Source organism: Schistocerca nitens, chromosome 1, assembly GCF_023898315.1.
Source record: "Schistocerca nitens isolate TAMUIC-IGC-003100 chromosome 1, iqSchNite1.1, whole genome shotgun sequence".
Taxonomy (NCBI): domain Eukaryota; kingdom Metazoa; phylum Arthropoda; class Insecta; order Orthoptera; family Acrididae; genus Schistocerca; species Schistocerca nitens.
In genome coordinates, this window is record NC_064614.1 from 239,985,947 (window position 1) to 240,012,125 (window position 26,179).

A 26,179-nucleotide genomic window follows, 5' to 3' on the forward strand; every position below is an offset into this window, starting at 1 on the left:
TACTTTATGGTACAAATTTTCCGATAGTAATTTTCTGTGTAATTATGGAAAATATTTATTGTAATGCAGAGCTTGTATTTTATGCTCATCATTGGTTTGCACATTTGTACATAAGGAATACAGGTTACTTTGCTACAGTCCTCAGTCTAGACTCTCCTTAGCCTCCTATCATCCCCCTCTTCTCCCTTGCCTTTCCTTCTTTGTTGCTTCCCACCTCTCTCTACTCCTTTCATCCCATCGACCTCATCCACTTCCTTTCCTTATGCTTTTCTTCAGACTATCAAATAAGTAATTATGGTCATCGTTGATGACATAAGGATTTCATTCCCAATACTTTCAGTTTGTATGCGCAATTCTTTATTACATAAAATACTACTTTCACTTTTGTTAGCGTCATTCTGGAATACTGGATGCGTAAGTCACAAAAATGTAGCTGAAACGTAGTACAAAACCATTTACTGTTATTCATCATTCACACATGATTATTAACCGTAACCACTTGTGCCCCTTTAAACTCGAATGCCACTTTAAACACGAATTTTACTTCCTTAATAACAAATTATAACAATTTTTTCCTCTGTATCTCGAAGTGATAGCCTTTCATTCATCGCATTTCCGTTGGAGAGAAGGAAACGTAGTAGGTGACTATGGATTGGGGGTAAGAAATGACAGAGGAAGCCGCCTGGTAGAATTTTGCACAGAGCACAACTTAATCATAGCTAACACTTGGTTCAAGAATCATAAAGGAAGGATATACTGACAGGTTTCAGATAGATTATATAATGGTAAGACAGAGATTTAGGAACCAGGTTTTAAATTGTAATACATTTCCAGGGGCAGATGTGGACTCTGACCACAATATATTAGTTATGAACTGTAGATTAAAACTGAAGAAACTGCAAAAAGGTGGGAATTTAAGAAGATGGGACCTGGATAAACTGAAAAAACCAGAGGTTGTAGAGAGTTTCAGGGAGAGCATAAGGGAACAATTGACAGGAATGGGGGAAAGAAATACAGTAGAAGAAGAATGGGTAGCTTTGAGGGATGAAGTAGTGAAGGCAGCAGAGGATCAAGTAGGTAAAAAGACGAGGGCTAGTAGAAATCCTTGGGTAAAAGAAGAAATATTGAATTTAATTGATTAAACGAGAAAATATAAAAATGCAGTAAATGAAGCAGGCAAAAAGGAATACAAACGTCTCAAAAATGAGATCGACAGGAAGTGCAAAATGGCTAAGCAGACACGGCTAGAGGACAAATGTAAGGATGTAGAGGCTGATCTCACTGGGGGTAAGATAGATGCTGCCTACAGGAAAATTAGAGAGACCTTTGGAGAAAAGAGAACCACTTGTATGAATATCAAGAGCTCAGATGGAAACCCAGTTCTAAGCGAAGAAGGGAAAGCAGAAAGGAGGAAGGAGTATATAGAGGGTCTATACAAGGGCGATGTAATTGAGGACAATATTATGGAAATGGAAGAGGATGCAGATGCAGATGAAATGGGAGATATGATTCTGCGTGAAGAGTTTGACAGAGCACTGAAAGACCAGAGTCGAAACAAGGCCCCGGGACTAGACAACATTCCCTTAGAATTACTGACAGCCTTGGGAGAGCCAGTCCTGACAAGACTCTACCATCTGGTCAGCAAGATGTATGAGACAGGTGAAATACCCTCAGACTTCAAGAAGAATGTAATAATTCCAATCCCAAGGAAAGCAGGTGTCGACAGATGTGAAAATTACCGAACAATCAGTTTAATAAGTCACAGCTGCAAAATACTAACGCGAATTCCTTACAGACAAATGGAAAAACTGGTAGAAGCCGACCTCGGGGAAGATCAGTTTGGATTCCGTAAAAATAATGGAACACGTGAGGCAATACTGACCCTACGACTTATCTTAGAAGCTAGATTAAGGAAAGGCAAACCTACGTTTCTAGCTCAAAATGGTTCAAATGGCTCTGAGCACTATGGGACTTAACATCTATGGTCATCAGTTCCCTAGAACTTAGAACTACTTAAACCTAACTAACCTAAGGACATCACAGAACACCCAGTCATCACGAGGCAGAGAAAATCCCTGACCCCGCCGGGAATCGAACCCGGGAACCCGGACGCGGGAAGCGAGAACGCTATCGCACGACCACGAGCTGCGAACACGTTTGTAGCATTTGTAGACTTAGAGAAAGCTTTTGACAATATTGACTGGATTACTCTCTTTCAAATTCTGAAGGTGGCAGGGCTAAAATACAGGGAGCGAAAGGCTATTTACAATTTGTACAGAAACCAGGTGGCAATTATAAGAGTCGAGGGACATGAAAGGGAAGCAGTGGTTGCGAAGGGAGTGAGACAGGGTTGTAGTCTATCCCCGATGTTATTCAATCTGTATATTGAGCAAGCAATAAAGGAAACAAAAGAAAAGTTCGGAGTAGGAATTAAAATCCATGGAGAAGAAATAAAAACCTTGAGGTTCGCCGATGACATTGTAATTCTGTCAGAGACAGCAAAGGACTTGGAAGAGCAGATGAACGGAATGGATAGTGTCTTGAAGAGAGGATATAAGATGAACATCAACAAAGCAAAACGAGGATAATGGAATGTAGTCGAATTAAGTCTGGTGATGATGAGGGAATTACATTAGGAAATGAGACACTTAAAGTAGTAAAGGAGTTTTGCTATTTGGGGAGCAAAATAACTGATGATGGTCGAAGTAGAGAAGATATAAAATGTAGACTGGCAATGGCAAGGAAAGCCTTTCTCAAGAAGAGAAATTTGTTAACATCGAGTATAGATTTAAGTGTCAAGAAGTCGTTTCTGAAAGTATTTGTGTGGAGTGTAGCCATGTATGGAAGTGAGACATGGACAATAAATAGTTTAGACAAGAAGAGAATAGAAGCTTTCGATATGTGGTGCTACAGAAGAATGCTGAAGATTAGATGGGTAGATGACATAAGTAATGAGGAGGTATTGAATAGAATTGGGGAGAAGAGGAGTTTGTGGCACAGCTTGACTAGAAGAAGGGATCGGTTGGTAGGGTATATTCTGAGGCATCAAGGGATCACCAATTTAGTATTGGAGGGCAGCATGGAGGGTAAAAATCGTAGAGAGAGACCAAGAGATCAATACACTAAGCAGATTCAGAAGGATGTAGGTTGCAGTAGGTACTGGGAAATGAAGAAGCTTGCACAGGATAGAGTAGCATGGAGAGTTGCATCAAACCAGTATCAGGACTGAAGGCCACAACAACAACAGTTATCGCCCATATAAATTTCACATTTTATATTCACAATGATTCAACGTAGCTCCTCTCTTCATTATCCAGACTGCTTTCACTGACTCCATTGACTCAATGATTTGAAAACGAGCACGTGCTCGAATCAGAATCTTCGCACTGCATACACTAGAACACCCATCGAACATGCGTCCCCCAAAGCTATAAACCTGATAGATACGCTACATTTAAACGAAAAAATAATAATAAAACCAAACAATAGTTTTCATAACAAAGCTTTTAAGAGGAGACATATTACCATCCGATACTTCACAAGTTTAGGAGCGACGTGGATTTCTAAGAGGTGGTTCAAAGGGTGAAATTCCAGTCCTGAGGAGAGATGAGCAGAGGTCTAGGAGAAAGCTTGGTGACACCTGACAGGCCGTATTTCAATTCTCCAGTGTATCCCAGGCATTTTCTATATGCTTCAAATTGCTGACCTGTCCGTGTGTTAGATAATTTCACCGGCGAAAACTTCATCCATTAGAGCAACTGATAGGATGGACATTATCGTCCGTGAAGAGGACTTTTATCGTCCTGACCTCGTTGAAAAGTTATAACCATAACACAACTGGTAATTCTGACTGTACAAAATGATCATAACTACAGAATAAAAGCACTTACAACAAACATCACACTGTCATTGCATGAAAAAAGAATTAGAAAGAAACTAAACTGCGTAGTTCTAGTGTGTTGCTAACAAATGAAAAGCTACTTATCTGTGCAATAAAACAACAGATACCAAAGCTTACATAAGGTTGCCCGGCATTAGACGGCTGAAACCTTGGGTAGCTCGTTACACCAATGAGCGTGAAGATATTTACATAGAACGTAGCAAAACACAGTAAATGTGTTCACACATTGGGCGTGAACAACGAATTACTAAACATCGTGTAATCATTGATCATGAGGAAGACTAAAATAGCTAAAATGGATAATTTCAGTCTTGTGTTGACAATTAAAACCTGGCTGTGTCAAAACTACTACTATTTTGTTTAAGTACGGAAACGAGATTAAAGAGCAGAAACCCTTGCACAATTAATCAAATCAACTGAAAAATAGGTACGAAGAAAAGTTAACAATTACGCACAGTAACAAGGGAACGGGTAACAGTGCTTACAACGAACTGCATCGTCATTTGATAGAAGTGACAGTAAGTCAAGAATAAATATAAAATACAGTTGCAAAGTAACGGTGTAAATTCGGTGTAAACATTGTTTCCTGCCCCGCTGTTGTTGTACGTAACTACGTTGTTAACCTTTGTTCGAATTTATTATTCAGTTGTTTTGGTTAACGGTGTAGCGGTTTTTTACTCTTTCACATAAGTTCTGCACGTCAGATTTTGTCATTCCTTATGAAGGTTATAATCGTACAATCGACTTTCGCACTCGAAAGAGGCCAAGTACTCTGTTGTTGGCCAACGTTTGGACCACTGCAGCAGGTGGCCTTCACGATCGGGATAAGCGCCGCCTTTCCATCTTACATAGTCCTCCAGAAACGGCAACAATTTCCATCTGAACTGTTACCGGTCTGATTTATCTCACAATCACAGTTTCGACGTAGTGCCATTTGCAGATGATAACTTACCCTTAAGTGCGTCAAAACTTCATTCGTTAGCGTTAAGAAGACATAGTCTTCGGGTTCAACAAAACTGATATATTTCACATGACGTGTGTAAAAGTAAAGTTACCGTTTAAAGTTAAACAGATGTGTGAATATGTTTCGGCACGGGCACGATGTCCTTTTAACAGTTAAGAATATGTGTCGACGTATGTCACGTTGAGTTGCCATTTGAAAATGTCACACGCTCAATTACCGCTTGAAAATGGCACATACGTCGAAATCACGATTGTAATTCTAATTAATCTAGTAACAGTCCAAGCAGAACACGTAATTGCTAAGATTCTGTACGACAGTAGATTTTAGGAAACAGAATTCTATGATACACAACGGGTGGCAAGAATTTATATGTCAAATCAACATACGGTTGAAAGCTAGTCACAAAATTTCTCGAAGGTGAAATTACTTGAAAACTTCATAAATTAATCTGGCTAGCGATAAAGGCGTTTCCGTGTTGTGTAACTTCAATTAGTTGTATGTGTGCTATGCGAATGCAAATGGAACAGAACTTATGTTACTGTTAGAAGAATTTGACAGAGCACTGAAAGACATAGGTCGAAACAAGGCCCCAGGTGTAGACAACGTTCCATTAGAGCTACTAATTGTTTTGGGAGAGCCAGCCATGACAAAACCGTTCCATCTGGTGAACAAGATGTATGAGACAGGCGAAATACCCTCAGACTTCAAGAATAATATAAAATACTAACACAAATTCTTTACAGAAGAAATTCTAAACGTGGTAGGGGTAAAACATAGGGAGCATTAAAATTAATGCTTCATACTATCTGATATACAAAATCATAATTAAATCGCTCTTTCATGCAACTAATTAACTGTGAAGTAATCTCAGCCCCAACAACTGCATGCCTGTAGAAACAATATGGGTCGACGTATCTTCTTTTTCGTTCTTATGTGGACGTCCTGTGTTCTTATTTCTGTTTATTTTCGCCCTTCCTTAAGGTGTGTGGCCATGTGTGAGTGATTTGAATGTAGTAGCAGACGAAATAGGGTGGGTTTCTTAATCTTCTACCAACCTAAACGGTGTCAGTGGAAGGCATAGAGCAGGAACAGGAGGATTTGGCCAAAGATGTTTTCCTAGCAGAGGTTGGTCATGGGCCTCCACCACCACCTCGGGCTGCTCGGGTAGAGAGCTCCGCGCGGCGGTTAGTCAAGAGTTTTTTTGAAGACAGGTAAGCGACCAGACGTTCCCTCAGAACGGCTGCGTCGAACACGGGATAAAAGGTACTTGAATATGTTACTTATTTATTACACTCAACAATTTTTCTCGTAGCTATTTTTGCAATGATCATTTTTAGTTCAATTAATCGGGTGCAGAATAACGTGATTTCGTTAGACTTGACCACACGGTCTATAAATTCAGATCTCAACCCAAACCTTAAAAGTTACAGCTCGGCTCCTTATTTTTATTTGTGGTGAACATTTTTAAATAACAAAAAAAACCTGTATCGAGTGTGCATGTTGCAAGATGAATCGATTTGTTTCCAAGCGCTTCACGCTACAAATGTGCCACCACCAAACCCTGCTCGCTGCCAGCCACGAGGTGTATACGATTCTTGTGACTAAAAATGCTGTCGACATTCGCTTGCCAGTGTGAATTTAGTGTATGTGAATGTCTGTGTTTTTAAATAGAGCAGTGACCACGTGCTCCCCAGATCCTCCGATCCCTACAGGACTATGCAGATTAAAGCCAACGCGGCTTGTAATTCTCAAGTGAGAAGACATAGGATCCCTTATAAAAATATCATGAATGTTTGTCCATCTATCAAATGCAAAAATATTACTGTTAAAATGCAAAAGATTAGTCGAAAATAAAGACTTTGTCATTTGAAGCCAATTTCCTGTATCGCTAATTTATTTCTCAACATGCCGGAAAATGTGTCATATTAGTAGCATTTAATGAATAAGCTCCCCAAATCTAAAGTTCTTGGCACAAGCTTAGTTCACAGCATGTAGTTTTCTCTGACTGCCCCCAAAAATATTTTTGCATTATCCGTTGCGACCTTATAATATCTGTAGGTGAAAGGAACACCCAGAAATGATTAATTCAATCGGTATAAAAGATTGTTTTGAAAAATTAGGTGGGCCTAAACCTTAATCAAATAATGGGCAAAACAATCAGAGACGGTTACGTCACCAAAAATAAGAATGTGCCCAAGATGTTCCATCACAGCAGACCGAAACAAAAAGAATAAAAGTAATTCCTGCTAGCAAAAATTAGCAACCCCTTCACAGCCTGCCAATACGAATTCTATAATATTCAATACAGGTGAGTTGCAAGGCTATTTACAATTTGGCCAGAAAAAAAAAGTTCAAATGGCATGTTGACGCGAAAACCATCGCCGTCATTCCTCTCTTCATTATTGCGGTTATTCCTGTTACTAAAATTCTGATAATTAGAACGACTTTCGTGCCAGTGGTCTTCGTCTTCGACCCTTTCGAGAAACGCTTGGAAGCTGCGATGATTGGTTCCCACATATCTCTTCGAATCTTCTGGAAGCTTTTTATGTAGCTCCCATACGATTTCAGAATCGTATCTTCTCCCTCTTAAATGTGTCAACTTTCGGTACCAATATTCGCAGAAATCTTTCAAAGAATTCCTGCCCCTGTTATCATGAAGTTTTGCCATGATAAACTCGCGCCACAAATGATCCTGTTTTTGTTCGGACCAGTATTCTTCCGTAAACTTTTGTTTAAACTCTTCGAACGTCATTAGTTCGGTATTCAAGTTAATTCCCCAGCGCTTAGCGTCACCTGCTAGGCGCTAATTACTACGTTTATCTTCTCCTGACCAGACAAGTGTTCAGGAAACATCCTCTCGCAATTTTTGATGAAATCCAACGGATGTCATCTGTTATGTTTTTTTGCGGATCGAAGCGTTCCTCACCTTCCAACAGCTTCGTAAGTGGCGTGCCATTACAGACCACGCCAGGCCTATCGTTGATTTTACTCTTGAGATCGAAAATTTTGCCTTGAATTTTCGTTGTGTTTTGTTCACACTTTTGTACACATCCGCTAACTTTTTCTCCTAAATCTCTTTCAGTATCTGAAACTGCCTTTTTCAACTGTGATATTCCATGTTGGCATTCGTTTACGATCTCAGTTTTAAGACCGAAAACTTTTTTGTCTACTTTTGTTTCAACTAGACGCTCTACTTTCTCTTGGATGTTGAGAATTTCAACATCAAACCTATTGTTAATGTCGTCAATTTCCCCCTGCATAGTATTCACATTTTTATTAATTGTGTCAATTTCAGATTTCATAATACTTATTGCAGAATTTAAATTACCCACTTTTTGTTCTACCTGTTCGATTTGTTTACTAATTTTAATTCCTTGTTCTTCGATCTGTGCTTTAAGCTGACCATTCTGTGTTTTGAGCTCAACATCGACATGTGTTCTGAGCTGATCAACGTGTGTTCTGAGCGTTTCTCGAAAGGGTCGAAGACGAAGACCACTGGCACGAAAGTCGTTCCAATTATCAGAATTTTAGTAACAGGACTAACTGCAATAATGACGAGAGGAATGACGGCGATGGTTTTCACGTCAACATCATACAGAGAGGTAGAGACAGAGGAAGAGCAACAGGGGGTTATCCACGTCGCGGTAGAGGGTACACCGCGCAAAATAATAACGACGCGGGAAACTGATTTCCGCGAATGTTGCGGGCCAAACGGAAGCGGACACAACATACCGGACCCGATTTAAGAAACATTACTGGACTGACAGTAAAGTTATGAGACAGCTTAGGGACAGGCGTGTAACGACACAGCGTGTTGTTGCGAAACAAGCGTCAGGTGTGTGCGCAGATGATTCATCTTCGCCGCGCAGTGCGCTACATGTTAACAGGCGAGTGGAGCATCAGAGGGAAACGGCCCAGCCTAGCAGATCAGCTGTTCAGAGAGAAGCCGCTAGCAAGGCGGCAGAATTAGGTACGAACATTGCCATAAGAGCTGGCGATTACATTACCAGTGGTAATTCCGTGATGAAGGAAATAGTAGATGGAACAGTGGATACACAGAGAGGTGCGGTTAGCAGTGTTAGCAATGAAGTAAATGGCGAGAATGAATTAGCAGAAGTGACTGATTGGCGTGTGCAGATCGACGATCTGTACAAGGGCCTCAAGCAATGTGACTGGGAGGATTTTAAGAAGGAATATGAGGCAAGGAGGTTAATTAGTGAAAAATGAAATAGTAGGGACATCGATAAGGTGACGTGGCCTGTATTTAAAGAGGAGAGAGTAAACAGCGCCGCGCAAAGTACGCGTGCTGCCGATAGGACGATGGTAAAGATAGGAAGGAATTGGAGGATGAAATCCTAAGCATTGATGAGGAAGTAACTTCTGTTAATGATTCGCCAACAATACAAGCTGTTACCGAAAGGCACCGTGGGGAAGGGGCAGGTAATTACCTGTGAGTAACTGAAGTTCACGAGGATTACACTAAATATGAAGTAACAGTGAATGTGAGTAAAGATGATAATGAGACCATTTTGCCAAAAGAGGATATTGAGTTAAAATCAAAGCCTGACGAAAATACACAGGAAGAACTTAGTGCTTGTCTCAGAAAAGCTTTTATGTTAGAATCTGAAAGCGATCCAGAATGGCCGGATTCTGACGATAGTTCAGATGACGAGTATTCGGTACTAGTGAAAATAATGGGAATACAGCTAATTGCGATATTGTACCTACTGATGACGAAGTTTCAAAACAAAACCCAGATGTTGAGACTGAACAAAGAAAGAAAGAGCCACCTGACGACTCAGGGTCTATTTTGCAAAGAGTTCAAGTACGTAAAGACTTTGAACTCCAAAAACCGAGAAAGCCACCAGATATAAATGGTTCACAGGTCAGGAACGTATCTTGGGACGATGTCACAGTCGACCAAGGTGCGTTGTGGAAAAAACAGGAAGGGGCATGATTTAGAGCCTGGGGCAGATTTATATCGGACTTTGAGAATGTCATGAACACCTTACACCATGAATCTACTGGATTCCCACCGGAAGAAATTTTGTTAGGCAGCAGAAGTAAATGTTTAATTGAAGAAAAACTAGAGTTTCCTCCTTGTACAAGCTTGGGGTTGAGTCAAAAGAAAGAATTAGTTAGAAAAAGGGCAAATCAAAAAGCTGAATCTAGATCTAAAAGACATGATAAAAACCTGAAAGTTTCAAAATTTAAAATTGGGTATTATGTTCTTTTAAAAAACCCACGAAAAATCTAGTGAACTAAACCATGAAATTTCCAAGTTTAAATATATTTATAATGGACCGTATATAATACAGAACATTCCACACGATAATGCTTACTACCTGATCTACCCAAAATCCAAGAAACCTTTAGGTGTAAGAAACGTTGTGTACCTGAAACTGTATGCTCCTAGGAGTGAGTGACCTAAGTACAATCAAAAAGCAATCTGCAGTAAATGTGCTGTATCTTACGCTGAAACTATTTTATTCTAAATGTAATAAATCTTTGTAAATGTATGTATACCAATGTCAGTGTACTAATGTACTTATGTAAGTTTCAGATTACCAAATGTACTGTAAATGTAAAGATGTATGAAGAAAAGGGCTGAAAAGAAAAGGTAAATGCTGCAAGCCAAATAAAAGATGGGACTGCCAAAAATCGAAGTCGTAATATAAAGGACTGCCAAACACCAAAGAGGGCAGATAAATAGTCAAAGGAGGATTGTAAGTGTGGTACAGGTGATGTGATAAAATGATGCGAAATGGACTGCCCAAATCTGAATAATAGGCAGCCAATACGTGTAGTGATTTTTGTAAATAATAATGTGTGTTTATTAGTAAATAAGGAAATGGACTGCCATTCAATGCAAGCAGCAACAAATTGTTTTATAATGTATATAGGTATTTGTATTTGCTTTGTAGTTAAGTGTTTATGTTCCAGATTTTGATTTTATTTCTCTGAGAAATTTAATAATGATAAGTAATTTGCTATTTAAATCATATTGTGATAGGAGGTTGGACTGTGCCAAAGGCACTTAAGTAAATGATAGGTAAATGTTCTCGATATATTAAAAAGTATAGACCTCTATAATGTGAGTGAAAGGAAGTTTAGTGATACAAAATTTTATGATGATACATTCACACAAAGATTCAGAACCCCTGTATAAATATAAAATTCAGTGTTCCCATCAAATTTGCACTTAGTGAAATTTACTGGAAACAGGGGCATGTGTAACAACAACGACGCTGTACTATTGTATAGATAATATTTTTTCTTTTGATTTTTCGATAAACTTTTGTAATTGGTGTTCTGATTTCATTTCTTTTTTGGTTCATGCCATTGCGTTAAGAAAACTGTAAACAAGTTTCAAAGCGAATATTATTGTTTATGTCAAATGTCAAGTAATATTGTGATAGAATTGAAATGTAACAAATTTTGGAACTGTTGTAAGATGTTTAAAATTGTAACTGTGCGTCTGGTCCATACGTAGGCATTGTGTTAGGATATGTAGAATGCAAAACCTAAGGTGAATACCCGGTCTGTCAGGGAGCGGTAAAAGGTGGATGGCAGGCGAGCGCGGGAAAATGTGCACGGGCATTGCACGGCACAACGGGCTCAGCAGTAGTAGTTGGAGTTAGTCACTGGTTTAAGCAACACCTTCTGGAGCGAGGAGGCTCTCCTGGAAGACATAGCTTCACTGAGCCTCGGTTATGCCGTTCCAACGCCCACACAGCATGGAAAAATTCCATAGGCACTAAATGGAAAAGTATTGCGACTCTAAGAAGAATTAGTGCCGATACATCAAGAGCCATAGTTGTGGTTGTATGTGTGCTCTGTGCCTCGCCATCTCGCCGCCCGCCAACCGCCGCATCGATACTAGCAGGCTGAAACTTTTAGTACTGTATTCGTATGGATCAGAGAGTGAACTGTGCAATAATAACCTAAATTTTACCAAACTTTCCCATCATTTAATTATCCTCACAACTAACCTAAACAGGGTCCTCTCCAAATGTTGTGCAATCCGAGTGTCCCAAAATGAAAATTAAATTTTGTGTTAATAATAATTATTTGCAGGACTAGCTATGTTAGAATGGTGTTTAAAGAAATGTTTTGTTAATGAACCAGTCAATGAATAACGAAGGTCTAATGAAGTTGAAAGATAACTTTAATATTGATATAGTAATGAAGTTTATTATTTCGAGACAGATATAAAGGTATTTAAATGAGCAGTAAATAAGATGAAAAGAGTAGTAACTTATATACTGGAAGTCTTGAACGCATAATAAATTTAGTACTCATTTTTTTATACAGTGATCATAACAGTTTCTGCCCCCCCCCCCTTTTTATTCATTTGAATTCTGAAGTGTTTTAAATTGGTTTGACCAGCAAAAGTTAAAATCAATATAAAAGTCAAAATTTATCAGTGTTTTATCTTTATCAAAATTGACATTTTGTGTGTGGCTCGAAAGTGCTATTTCTAGGATAGCCTATGGCCAATTTTAATCAGATTAATATACAGTATAAGGTTTTGTAGTATACATTATAGTATAGTGTTATGTATTCATGGTTTTTCCATATCAGTACAGAACGTCAAACTATCAGTTCAATAGATTTTCTGGTTCTAAAATTCTACTGTATTATGCAGTGTTACTCCTTGTTGTTTTGCATGAATATATACCAACTTGTACAGGGAAGAAACTCAGTTAATGCCTAATTAGGCTGGCGACCGTATTATTATCAAATTGGTAGCATCTTCAGGGTTGCTTTTGGTCCATCCTGACGTGTAGTTGCATTTCGAACTTGCTTGACGGATCATTGTTATTACAGAGTGGGTGTAAGTCTGATTTGCTACCATTCAGGTACACGCGGTCGATATCTATACGAAAATCCTTTCTCGTAAGGTGAACCCCGCTCACTTACCATAGGACAGGCTATAACGAGTACTGTGTCAGTGGAGGTTACACGGTGAGCCGGCCAGTCTGTGGTTGGTTTTTAGGTGGTGTTCCATCTGCCTCGGCGAATGCCAGCTGGTTCCCCATATTCCGCCTCAGCTACATCATGTCGGCGATTGCTGCGCAAACAAGTTCTCCACGTACGCGTCACCACCATTACTCTACCACGCAAACATAGAGGTTACACTCGTGCGGTGTGAGACGTTCCCTGGGGGTGTCCACCGGGGACCGAACCGCACAGTAACCCTGAAAGAGTGGTTCGGTGTGGGGCGGCGGGTGGGTGAAGTGGACTACAGTAGTCGTCGTGGTGTTCTGGACCACTGCGGCTGCGACGGGGACGGAGCCTCTCCGTCGTTTCTAGGCTTCCGGTTAACATACAATACAATACAACCAGGTGATTTCAACGCTGGGCGTCACATTTCTTACCTCCATGGTGGAGGCGTCAGAACAGGAGGTGAAATGTGAGCAAGAAGGCTGTGTGATCTTCAGATCGTGTGACACGTCCACGATGGCACTGGGCAGAATTGTGGTGAAATTTGGTGTCATTGTGAGTTGTGTCCTTTTTTTTCACGTATCAGTGCTTTGCTGTTTCGATCGTCGTCGAACCCGAGGGTGACGTAACAGAGCACCAAGCTCTTGCACCATTATAGAGGAAGGCTGTTCGCGTCTTTGAGTTAAATTTCAAACTTAAGCTTCGCAATGGACGGGAATTACAGGGTTTGAAAAAGTGACCGTTTAATTCTGTTGGGCAGTATATAACATATGATTGATGTGGCCACCCTATTTTGAATCCGCGCGATAGTACGCTGCGGCTGTGTGCTGAGGAGCGTTTGTGTTGCAGAAAGGTGTCAACTGGACTGTAGGTAACAAGTCTTCCTTGAAGAGAGGAACCTTGAAATTTAGTTTTGAATGGCACAGTGGGAGGCCGACCCTTCTCGCTATTCGATGGAGGATTAATATGTGGTTTGATCGGAGAGGAAGTGACATTAGAATTAATAATGCAGGGAATAGTGTATATTCCAAATGTACAAATAACGACGTTTGTGAGAGAATAATCAGGAATAACAATGGTAGTGTGCAATTTAAGTATAATGATGGTTCTGTCAGCACAGTAGCAGTAACATGGGGCAAGGAAGGTGCCTGATCGCAGTCTGTATTTCATATTGTTGGAAAGCAGTCGGGAAGACCCCTGCTGATACTTGTCTACTCCTTACAACACATGAGAGGCAACTGCATCAAAAATAGCTGAGCCTGTTACACGAAAATGGCTTTCGTCAAATCCAGCTTTAGTGACAACTTCGATAAATATCGAAGGCCTCCCTGCAGATAAGGAATCAGTTCAAGGAACAAACTGTGATCTCCTCCTTCTCCAGGAAACGCACCATGAAACAGAAAGCGGAAGACCTCGGGTTCAAGGGATGAAGCTAATACTAGAGGGACGTCACGAATGATATGGATGTACAGTCTTTGCTGAAAAGAACGTTAAAGTAACATCAGCTGTAACATGTGAAAATGAAATCGATATTCCTACAGTTGAGGTGAACTCCGGCGCTCTAACTTCCTTCCGCAAACCACCAACTGCAGACTTCGTCTTTGATAGTTCAAAGAATTTCCAGTCTCAAACCTTAAAATTTATTATTGGCGATTTTAATCGCCATACCTCGGGGCACCTGAAGGTTCTCTGAAACAAATAAAAATAGTGAGAGACTAGAAAATGGGCACAAGAGGTGAAATAAAAGTAATACATAATGCGAAGCTGCCCGCATCCTTCAACAGTAGAAGATGGCACAGAGGATACAACTCGGACAATATCTTCCTTAGTGACAGAATCAGTGGCCAGACTTAAAAAAATAAATTGTGTAGTCATTGTTGGCGTCAGACCCGAAGTAGTTCCCTTTAAAAGAGGCTTCCATTTTTAAAAAGCAAACTGTCTGTGTTTTATAGAAGAACTGGATGGAGAAATCATGCATTTGGAACCATGTACTGGTTCTTGCGGCAACTTTATTGTGGCGGCAAAACAAAAAAAAAAAGAGTCCAGAAAGCACATAGCAATCGATGTACGACTCAGATAACACTGCTCAGGCAGGCGAGCTGCTATCAAGCCTTCGAATGAAGCACTAGTGAAACGATCGAATTCACGACATCCAGTGATTTATGGTAGTATATGACACAATCATTTATTTGGAGAGATGCATATGGAGCCTGAAGATGGCATAGTGAAATGCCGAAACTGACAGCCTTCAAAATAAAATAAAATAACATCTCAGTTACACGGCTATTGGAGAGTTTCATTGATACTGACAATCACTTAAACAGCCGTTGTCCCCTGTCCATGATGGATCAACAGAGACTAGACAAATAGGTCCGATGTTTCAGGGGACTAGTAAAAAATGACGAGGTTCTCTGCAGAATCGGCAAGAAAAGAAAGATGTATAAACACTAACAAGGACGACATTTGTTAAATCATCAGGGAATAACTTCCACGGCACTGGAGGGGAAGACAGAGACTGGAATACTGGGTGGTTGTAATTATACTGACAGTGTTCCGAGTGCTGCAGTGTAGGCTATATGTAACGCAGGACGCTGAAACATCGTAGGTACGTTCATTAATCTAATGTTAACTGTAATCCGTCTTGATTGCAAAATGTTTATTCGCATGACCGGTTTCGGTTCCTCTAGAACCATCTCCAGATCTGCAATTTCGGTTACAGGAGTAACCCGTCCACACTCAGCAACCTTCACATGATGCGTCACACTGTCATGTGAAGGTTGCTGATTGTGGACGGGTTACTCCTGTAACCGAAATTGCAGATCTGAAGATGGTTCTAGAGGAACCGAAACCGGTCATGTGAATAAACATTTTGCAATCAAGACGGATTATAATTAACATTATATAAAAAGTGATTGCGGTATCACTGCAGACATTATGTCCGTTTTTACAACGTTCATTAATCGGCGCATTCGCGAAGTACCGGTATGCTGAAAAATATAATAACTCCACTTTCTTCCTCGAGATGAAAATATGACGCTGTAAGCAGTCAGAATGTAATGTGCAGGAAAAGGGGAGGTAGGATCAGACACATGATAACGGTACTTCTGGCTCTTTTATTAGGGTATATTCAAAAGGTGCAACATGTGTTCGATATTATCTCCCGACTCTGCAACATGCTACATCCGTAATACAGCATGGTCGACAGTTGCTCGCAGCGTATCCGGTGTAATCAGAGCCATACGAAGTTGTACGTGTCCTTCAGATCAGTAAGAGACTGGACACATCCCTGATAGACATGATGCTTCAGATATCGCCACAAACAGAAGTCACATACATTTAGATCATGGGGTCTCGGAAGTCACACCTCTTGAAATTACCTACTAGAGATGATGCAGTCGTTACCGCAAGTTTTCCGAAGAAAACGTATTGTGCCGTCCCATCTTGCGTGAAAATAGTGGTGTGGACACAGTTGGGATCTTGCAAATCTGGGATCACGAGTTGCACAAAAAGGTTCTTACAACGTGCAAATGTTACTGTACACCTAACATGCCTGCGACTTGGCATCTTCTCGAAGAAAAACGGACGGTTAATGAGGGAGCTTATGAAACCACACTAAACAGTGACGTAAGCTGTGTGCAGTGGTGATTCCTGCACAACATGTGGCGGAGTAGGACCCCATATGCGCAGTTTCTGTGCGTTCATGGCACCGTATAGAGTAAAATGTGCGTCGCGGTACAAAGAACACTTCCCGGCCACATTCCGTCCATTTTCACGCTTGTCAAAAGACGAAGGGCAAAGTGAGTGTGTTTTAATCTGTCTTGGGCCTTCATTAGGTGCGCATACTGAATCTTGTAGGGATACCAGTGTAAAATGTGCCGCAAAACGCCGGCCTAAGTGGCCGAGCGGTTCTAGGCGCTACAGTCTGGAACCGCGCGACCGCTACGGCCGCAAGTTCGAATCCTGCCTCGGGCATGGATGTGTGTGATGTCCTTAGGTTAGTTAGCTTTAAGTATTTCTACGCTCTAGGGGACTGATGACCTCAGAAGTTAAGCCCCATAGCGCTCAGAGCCATTTGAACCATTTGCCGCAAAACCATTTGAATTTTGTAATATCCACTCCTATAATTTATCCAAAATAATATTCACGACAGCATTGTATGTGGAATGGGACTGAACTTTGATCCTATTCTCGTAATAATAATAAAAATGACTTCATCGTCAATAACATAATAAATCATTATTCTCAACGACATTATTCAATCTTTAGTACAAAATTGTATGTCAGACAATACCCATGAAAAATATAATGAAAATCTTAATCTTTTGTTATCTATGATTTTGTAGAAAATTCTATTTTCTTCTTGTTCGAACTATTGTATTCATAGGATGTGAATGACGTTTCGTAACACAGAGGACTGTAAAAATCTGTACTAAAATATTGTTATGTTCAAAAATGGCTGTAAGCACTATGGGACTTAACATCTGAGGTCATTATTCCCCTAGACGTAGAACTACTTAAACCTAACTAACCTAAGGACATCACACACATCCATGCCCGAGGCAGGATTTTCGAACCTGCGACCGTAGCAGCAGCGCGGTTCCGGACTGAAGTGCCTAGAACCGCTCCACCGCACCGGCCGGCTTATTGTTATGCTGCTAACCGATATTTGAAAATAGAGTTTATGTGTTAATGAAATGAATCTTCTTTGTTTTGAGTTTTATTTCATTGTAATTTTCGTCCTATATAAATGTTAAGTTTTCTCCTCAGATACCAAAGAGCGCAAACATTAGCGCTATTGATCTACAGCGCAGTTTATTGGTAAATGGTGAACATTAATGTGTCTTCTCCAACATTGAGAAATATTTTCAAATGCTAAGGCTTATAGTCAAGATGAGAAAAGATTTGATAAACGGGGTGTAAATTTTAATTTGACAAATCAGAATAACTCGAAAAATAAGCTTCACACGAAAAAATGTGTAGAATCTTAAGCTGATTATTTTCGAGGGGGACATCTGCTGGAGCTAAAATTACCCCGCCATCCTAGCCCCCTAGGGATGGGGCGGGAGGCAACTTTAAAATTTCAAATGGGAATCCCCATTTTATATTGCAGCATCAGATTCTAAATAAAAAATTACCTCATTTTTGAGTGGAAAATGGTTACGAATAAATAAAAAATACATATTTATTTCGTAAATTTTGATTCGCTAAAACTAAAACTCTCCCTCTCTCCCCACAGGGAGGGGTCTGAGAGACAGGAATTAAGTTTTACAAATCTTTACCCAAGTATCAATTTTTTCCGCAGATTCGGGTCAACATTTGTAAAAGTCTTAATTCCTGTCTCTCAAACCACACCCTGTGGGGAGAGAGGGAGAGTTTTAGTTTTAGCGAAACAAAATTTACGAAGTAAATATGTATTTTTTATTTATCCGTAACCATTTTCCATTCAAAAATGAGAACATGGATTTTCTTGAATTACAGCGCCAACTACTAAAATTGAAACAGATGTTTAAGACAAAATGTAGGTAGTTTTTTATTTAGAATCTGATTCTGAAATATAAAATGGGGGTTCCCATTTGAAATTTTAAAGTTGCCTCCCTCCCCACCCCTATGGGGCTGGGGTGGCGGGGTAATTTTAGCTCCAGCAGATGTCCCCCTCGAAAATAATCAACTTAAGAACCAACACATTTTTTCGTGTGAAGCTTATTTTTCGAGTTATTCTGGTTTGTCACCTTAAAATTTACGCCCTGTACATTATTTGTTACGACTAAAACACAGTCTGGAGCAGAATCGATAAGTGATTGTCTTCTGTTATCCGCCATCTTAGTGAAATATTGCAGCGGCAGTTTTAAACTGATTTTCTAAACAGATTTAATTTTTGTTGGTTATAATTGCAATAATAATTGTGTACTATTGGCCGAAGACCCACTCTGAGGTAATAAATTGCAGTTAGACTGTGAATACATTGAACTTCAATGAATGCAAACAGCATCTTACGTGATATAAATTCTTATCTGCTGATGCATGAAGCTTGGTAAATTCGTAACAACTTTTATGAAATATGTTGAGAGGGAAATACATTAGTGTTATGTACGTGTGGTATTGTGTGACAAAACTGTTCATTTTGGTTAAATGGTTCAAATGACTCTGAGAACTATGGGACTTAACTTCTGAGGTCATCAGTCCCCTAGAACTGAGAACTACTTAAACCTAACTAACCTAAGGACATCACACACAGCCATGCCCGTGGTAGGATTCGAACCTGCGACCGTAGCGTCATTTTTGTTAAAGAAAAGTGTAGCCGACATAACAGTAGCGTTAATTTTGATAAACGATCTGCAACTAGCAAAGAGTCTTTTAGATAGCAACACTGAAATTAGTAAAAATCATTAATCTTGTTTACTTCAGAGTACTTATCATACATTTAGCTTGTTTGTTGATTGTAAATGATTATTTTTGTGAATGAACTTAGCGACATTTACACTGCTTGATAGACAACATTGCTACACGTTCCCAGGTGGAGATATCTTTAACAAAATAACGTTCATTAACCGGGACAGGCAGTGATTAAATAAAACTTCATGTTACATTAATAATAAGTAACTAATGTTATTGTAATATTGCTGAACTTGTACAACACAACACACGCACAATTACACCACACGTCACGTGACCAGAGGAGAGAAAATTCCTATGACACAGCTCTAGCACCGGCTGCGGACACAGGCATGTGCTGCATGGTCGGATGCAGCTGCAGCAACCTCATCAACAACTGCCATGGGAATGGACGGCCTCCCTTTCCCTCCTGCACCACCAATAATATTTCTTGATCACATTCTTCAGCCCATTTACTGACACAGGTCATCTACGCAGCTGTTTCTGCCGGCGATATTCCCGCAATCCAGCGCTGCTGTTGCTGCCGTTCTGATAAAACAGCTTTACCAGTAGTGCACTGCCTTTCTTATCAATAGCCACTGCATTTCGTGCGGAAGCCGTCACTCTTATTAAATCATTACACCAATAGTCACTTCACAAAAGAAACCAACACTTATCTCCAAGCGACAAACATTGTGACTGCTTGCAGCGCGATATTTTCATCTCGTAGCAAAAGGCGGAAATATTATTGGTTCAAATGGCTCTGAGCGCTATGGGACTTAACTTCTGAGGTCATCGGTCCCCTATAACTTAGAACTACTTAAACCTAACTAACCTAAGGACTTCACACACATCCATGCCCGAGGCAGTATCCAGACTGTAGCGCCTAGAACCGCTTGGCCACCCCGGCCGGCGAAATATTATTGTTTTCAAGATACTCATCGGGCGCACCGGTTAATGAACGTAACTACGATTTGAGTTGCGCTGTGCCAAAACTACGGTTTGGTCCTAGATGTAGCAAATGATAGGATCACCGCTAGTACTGGTAAGTTAGGTAGGAAAGAAATATGAATGTGTGAGAGAGAAACCTGGAGCCGACGACGTCTCTTTTCTGTTTGTTTTGCGCATAATAGCACTGCATATCTTTCAGTGTTAGTTGTCTGCGTATTTTATATCTTTACAAAACATAAATTGCATTTTTTGAGTAATCGGTCTTCTAGCGTGTATGATGCGGCTCGCCACGAATTCCTCTCCTGTACCAACCTCTACATCTCAGAGTAGCACTTGCAACCTACATCCTCAATTATTTGCAGGATGTATTCCAATCTCTGTCTTCCTCTACATTTTTTCTCTCTACAACTCATCGTAACGTGTAAGTTATTCCCTAATGTCTTAACAGATGTCTTATCATTCTGTCCCTTCTTTTTGTCAGTGTTCCTCATATTTTCCTTTCTTCTCCGACTCTGCGCAGAACTTACTCATTCCTTACCTTATCAGTCCACCTAATTTTCAACATTGGCCTGTAGCACCACATCTCAAATGCTTAGATTCTCTTCTGTTCTGATTTCCCCATAGTCCAAGTTCTCAGATTTGATGCAAGTATAGTTTGCATGGATAAACATTAAAGTAATCTGTGTTATTGTTGTTGTTTTTTGTATTCAACAGGATGTTCTTCATCATGATCAAAGGTGAAAATTCCTGTTATTCTTGAGAAGTGCGAAAGTTGTTTATGAATAATAGAAATATGTCTTATATGAGGTAGATCAAGTAGTGAATGTATGACGTGCCTTTTTTTAATTTTACCTTTTTTGAGGAAAATGCGTTTTCTAGCACTGTGTGTTAAATCTGTATTGTTTTTATGTTTGCTACAGTATCCCTCTCTTTCACGTCACAAATAAACAGTGTTCAAATATAACTTGAATTAAAAATTGACAGTTTCAATTTTGCTATAAATCTTGTTTCTTTTTAAGTAACACACAGGAGAATATCTACGTAGAACAAAAATGTTCCGTAAGTCATGCAATCCTTTGCATATCCTCACTGAGTATCTATGAGTTCACCATTTCCGGTTTGGAAGGGAATCTATTAAGACACTGATCTCATACGCAAACGAAGCGCCCGAAATGAGATAACGCCTAATAGCTATGCAACACCCTTAACGTATATGTGATTACGATCTTAAGTGACGGAAGCTGCTAGGAAAACTACCATAGTCTGCACTCACTCGTGACAGTCTACAGTAGCCTACGGTAATTTTACAATTATACAGGGTGGTCCATTGGTTGTGACTGGGCCAAATATCTCACGAAATAAGAGTCAAACGAAAAACCTACAAAGAATGAAACTCGTCTAGCTTGAAGGGGGAAACCAAATGGCGCTATGGTTGGCGCGCTACATGGCGCTGACATAGGTCAAACGGGTATCAGCTGCGTTTTTAAAAATAGGAACCTCCATTTTTTATTACATATTCGTGTAGTACGTAAAGAAATATGAATGTTTTGGTTGGACCACTTTTTTCGATTTCTGATAGATGGCGCTGTAATAATCACAAACATATGGCTCACAATTGTAGACGAACAGTTGGTTAGGGGTAGGTTTTTTAAATTAAAATACAGAACGTAGGTACGTTTGAACAATTTATTTCGGTTGTTCCAATGTGATACATGCACCTTTGTGAACTTATCATTTCTGAGAACGCATGCTGTTACAGCGTGATTATCTGCAAATACGACATTAATGCAATAAATGCTCAAAATTATGTCCGTCAACCTCAATGCATTTGGCAATACGTGTAGCGACATTCCTCTCAACAGCGAGTAGTTCGCCTTTCGTAATGTTCACATATGCATTGACAATGCGCTGACGCATGTTGTCAGGCGTTGTCAGTGGATCACGATAGCAAATATCCTTCAACTTCCCCACAGAAAGAAATCCGGGGACGCATCAACCGCACGCGAGCTATGTGCCGGACATCCATCATGTTGGAAGTACATCGCCATTCTGTCATGCAGTGAAACATCTTGTAGTAACATCGGAGGAACATTACGTAGGAAAACAGCATACGTTGCACCATTTAGATTGCCATCGATAAAATGGGGGCCAATTATCCTTCCTCCCATAATGCCGCACCATACATTAACCCACCAAGGTCGCTGATGTTCCACTTGTCGCAGCAATCGTGGATTTTCCGTCGTCCAATAGTGTATATTATGCCGGTTTACGTTACCTCTGTTGGTGAATGACGCTTCGTCGCTAAATGGAACGCGTGCAAAAAATCTGTCATCGTCCCGTAATTTCTCTTGTGCCCAGAGGCAGAACTGACACGACGTTCAAAGTCGTCGTCATGCAATTCTGGTGCATAGAAATATGGTACGGGTGCAATCGATGTTGATGTAGCATTCTCAACACCGACGTTTTTGAGATTCCCGATTCTCGCGCAATTTGTCTGCTACTGATGTGCTGATCAGCCGCGACAGCAGCTAAAATACCTACATGGGCATCATCATTTGTTGCAGGTCGTGGCTGACGTTTCATATGTGGCTGAACACTTCCTGTTTCCTTAAATAACGTAACTATCCGGCGAAAGCTACGGACACTTGGATGATGTCGTCCAGGATACCGAGCAGCATACATAGCAGACGCCCGTTGGGCATTTTGATCACAATAACCATACATCAACACGATGTCGACCTTTTCCGCAATTGGTAAACGGTCCATTTTGACACGGGTAATGCATCACGAAGCAAATACCGTCAGCACTGGCAGAATGTTACGTGATACTACGTACTTATACGTTTGTGACTATTACAGCTCCACCAATCACAAAGCGAAAAAAGTGGTCCAACTAAAACATTCATATTTCTTTACCTAGTACACGAACATGTAATAAAAAATGGGAGTTCCTATTTAAAAAAAACGCAGGTGATATCCGTTTGACTTACGGCAGCGCCACTAGCGCGCTAACCATAGTGCCATCTGGTTTCCTCCTTCAAGCTAGACGAGTTTCGTTCTTTGTAGTTTTTTCGTTTGACGCTTATTTTGTGAGATATTTGGCCCGGTCACTATCAATGGACCACCCTGTATATACGATGTATGTGTTCTGCCATGTATACAGTCCGCACAGCAGCACTCTGATCTTAGTTTAATTACAAACACCCAGTATCTTCAAGAAATAATTGAGAACGTTGGGTGTAAGAGAGACTCTGAAACGTGGAGACTGCCACAGAACAAAAACTGATAGCGAGCAGCCCCAGACCAGTCAGAAGACCGCTGAACTGATGAACCAGATGAGTGCGGCGGCTCGCCACTTACTTGGAACGACAACGACGTTGACGAGCGTGCGAGGCAGCTGCTCGCGCAGGCAGTCCAGCGCCGCCACCAGGTCCCTCCTGTGGTCCTCCACGGCGTGGCGGGCCGTGTCGCCCACGCACAGCTCGTTACAGAAGTCGTTGGCTCCGATCAGTATTGTTACCAACTGCAACCACAGGTACACTGTGAAGAGGAAGCTATTGTATTATATTGTATTGTATGGAACCAGGGACCTAGAAACGACGGAGAGGCTTCTTCCACGCCGTAGCCCTCAGCGGTTCACAACCCCACAACAGGCTACAACAGTCCACCCACCCCACCGCCGTCCCACACCGAACCCAGGCTTATTGTGCGGTTCGGCCCCCAGTGGAGCCCCCTGGGAACGTATCACACCAGACGAGTGTAACCCCAATGTTTGCGTGGTAGAGTAATTATGGTGTACACGTACGTGGAGAACTTTTTTGCGCAGCAATCGCCGACATAGTGCAACTGAGGCGGACTAAGGGGAACCAGCCCGCATTCGCCGAGGCAGATGGAAAACCGCCTTAAAAACCATCCACAGACTGGCCCGCACACCAGACCTCGACACTAATACGCTAGGCGGATTCGTGCCGAAGACCGGCATGCCCTCCCAGCCGGAAAGCACTGCATTAGACAGCACGGCTAACCGGGTTGGCTACAGCGGGGTATTACTATATCGGCCGTCACGAAAATAGGCACATCGACTCATCCCACCGTCTTACAGCACTGCCAGTTAGTACTGATTCCAATTTTCACTAAATATTCCAAAAAAATCTTAGACAGCTCTATTTTTAGTCTAGAATATGATGGAATACTTGTCAAAAAAAAATTCGCATCAGCTGCTACGAAAAAATAAAATCTAACGTTACAAGACATTTTGAATGAAATTTTTCTTTTACTTCGACATGTATAAAAAACAGAAGCACGACAATATTTGGATTGAAAAAATATGGAAACATTCTCAAACTTTATACATGCATGTGACACATATTTTATCTTTAAAACGTAAAATATTCCAAGTGCAATATAAGACGTGTGAAACTGGTCCGCATGTGTAACGAAAACTGTCGCCCCTGATGAATTTGCTTTCTTTTGGACCATATACAAACTTCCATAGAGAAGGTTGTTAAGAAAACTATAAAATTAATTTTGGTAACATATGAGACATAATTATTCTATCGTGTCATCCATGAACGCATTTTACACTGAAGCGCCAAAGAAACTGGTATAGGCATGCGTTTTCAAATACAGAGATATGTAAACAGGCCAAATACGGCGCTGCGGTGGGGTCGGCAATGTCTATGTAAACAACAAGTGTCTGGCGCAGTTCAAAAATGGTTCAAATGGCTCTGAGCACTAGGGGACTTAACATCTGTGGTCATCAGTCCCCTAGAACTTAGAACTACTTAAACCTAACTAACCTAAGGACATCACACACATCCATGCCCGGGGTAGGATTCGAACCTGCGACCGTAGCGGTCACGCGGTTCCAGACTGAAGCGCCTAGAACCGCACGGCCACTCTGGCCGGCTGGCGCAGTTATTAGATCGATTACTGCTGCTACAATGTCAAGTTATTAAGATTTAAGTGAGTATGAACGTGGTGAGTCGACGCGTGTGCGATGGGAAATAGCATCTCCAAGGTAGCGATGAAGTGGGGATTTTCCCGCACGACCATTTCGCGAGTGTATCGTGAATATCGCGAAATCCGCTGAATTACAGGCCTATATCACTAATGTCGGTCTGCAGTAGGGTTTTGGAACATATACTGTACCCGAACATTATGAAGTACCTCGAAGAAAACCATTTATTGACACATAGTCAGCACGGTTTCAGAAAGTCAAATTGTGAAATACAACTAGCTCTTTATACTCATGAAGTAATAAATGTTATCGACAGGGGATGTCAAATTAATTTCATATTTTTAGATTTCCAGAAGGTTTTCGGCACCGTTCCTCGCAAGCGTCTTCTAACCAAACTGCGTGCCTACGAAGTATCGCCTCAGTTGTGCGACTGGCTTCGTGATTTCCTGTCAGAAAGGTCACAGTTCGTAGTAACAGACGGTAAGTCATCGAGTAAAACAGAAGTAATATCCGGCGTTCCCCAAAGAAGTGTTATAGGCCCTCTATTGTTTCCTGATCTATATTAACGACATAGGAGACAATCTAAGTAGCCGTCTTAGATTGTTTGCAGATGATGCTGTCATTTCCGTCTTGTAAAGTCAACTGATGATCAAAACAACTTGCAAAATAATTTAGATAAGATATCTGTATGGTGCGAAATGTGGCAATTGACCCTGAATAAGGAAAAGTGTGAAGTTATTCACGTGAGTACTAAAAGAAATCAGCTAAATTTCGATTACGCGATAAGTCACACAAAGCTGAAGGTTGTAAATTCAACTAAATACTTAGGGATTACAATTACAAATAACCTAGACTGGAACGATCACATAGATAATATTGTGGGTAGAGGAAACCAAAGACTGCGATTCATTGGCAGAACACTTAGAATGTGCAACAGGTCTACTAAAGAGACTGCTTACAGCACGCTTGTCCGCCCTATTGCTGTGCGGTGTGGGATCCGCATCAGGTGGGACTGACGGATGACATCGAAAAAGTACAAAGAAGGGCAGCTCGTTTTGCATTATCGCGAAATAGGGGAGATAGT

The 26,179-nt window shown here is 40.8% G+C and overlaps 1 protein-coding gene across 1 annotated transcript in view; it reads right to left on the reverse strand.

Annotated features, from left to right (window-relative positions):
- LOC126239520 (phospholipase B1, membrane-associated-like) overlaps positions 1 to 26,179 on the reverse strand; it is a 145,627-nt gene that overhangs the window by 21,601 nt on the left and 97,847 nt on the right. Inside the window, exon 4 of the mRNA XM_049947870.1 lies at positions 23,496 to 23,658. Coding sequence (XP_049803827.1) covers positions 23,496 to 23,658 — 163 coding nt within the window. The remainder of the gene's footprint in view (positions 1 to 23,495; positions 23,659 to 26,179) is intronic.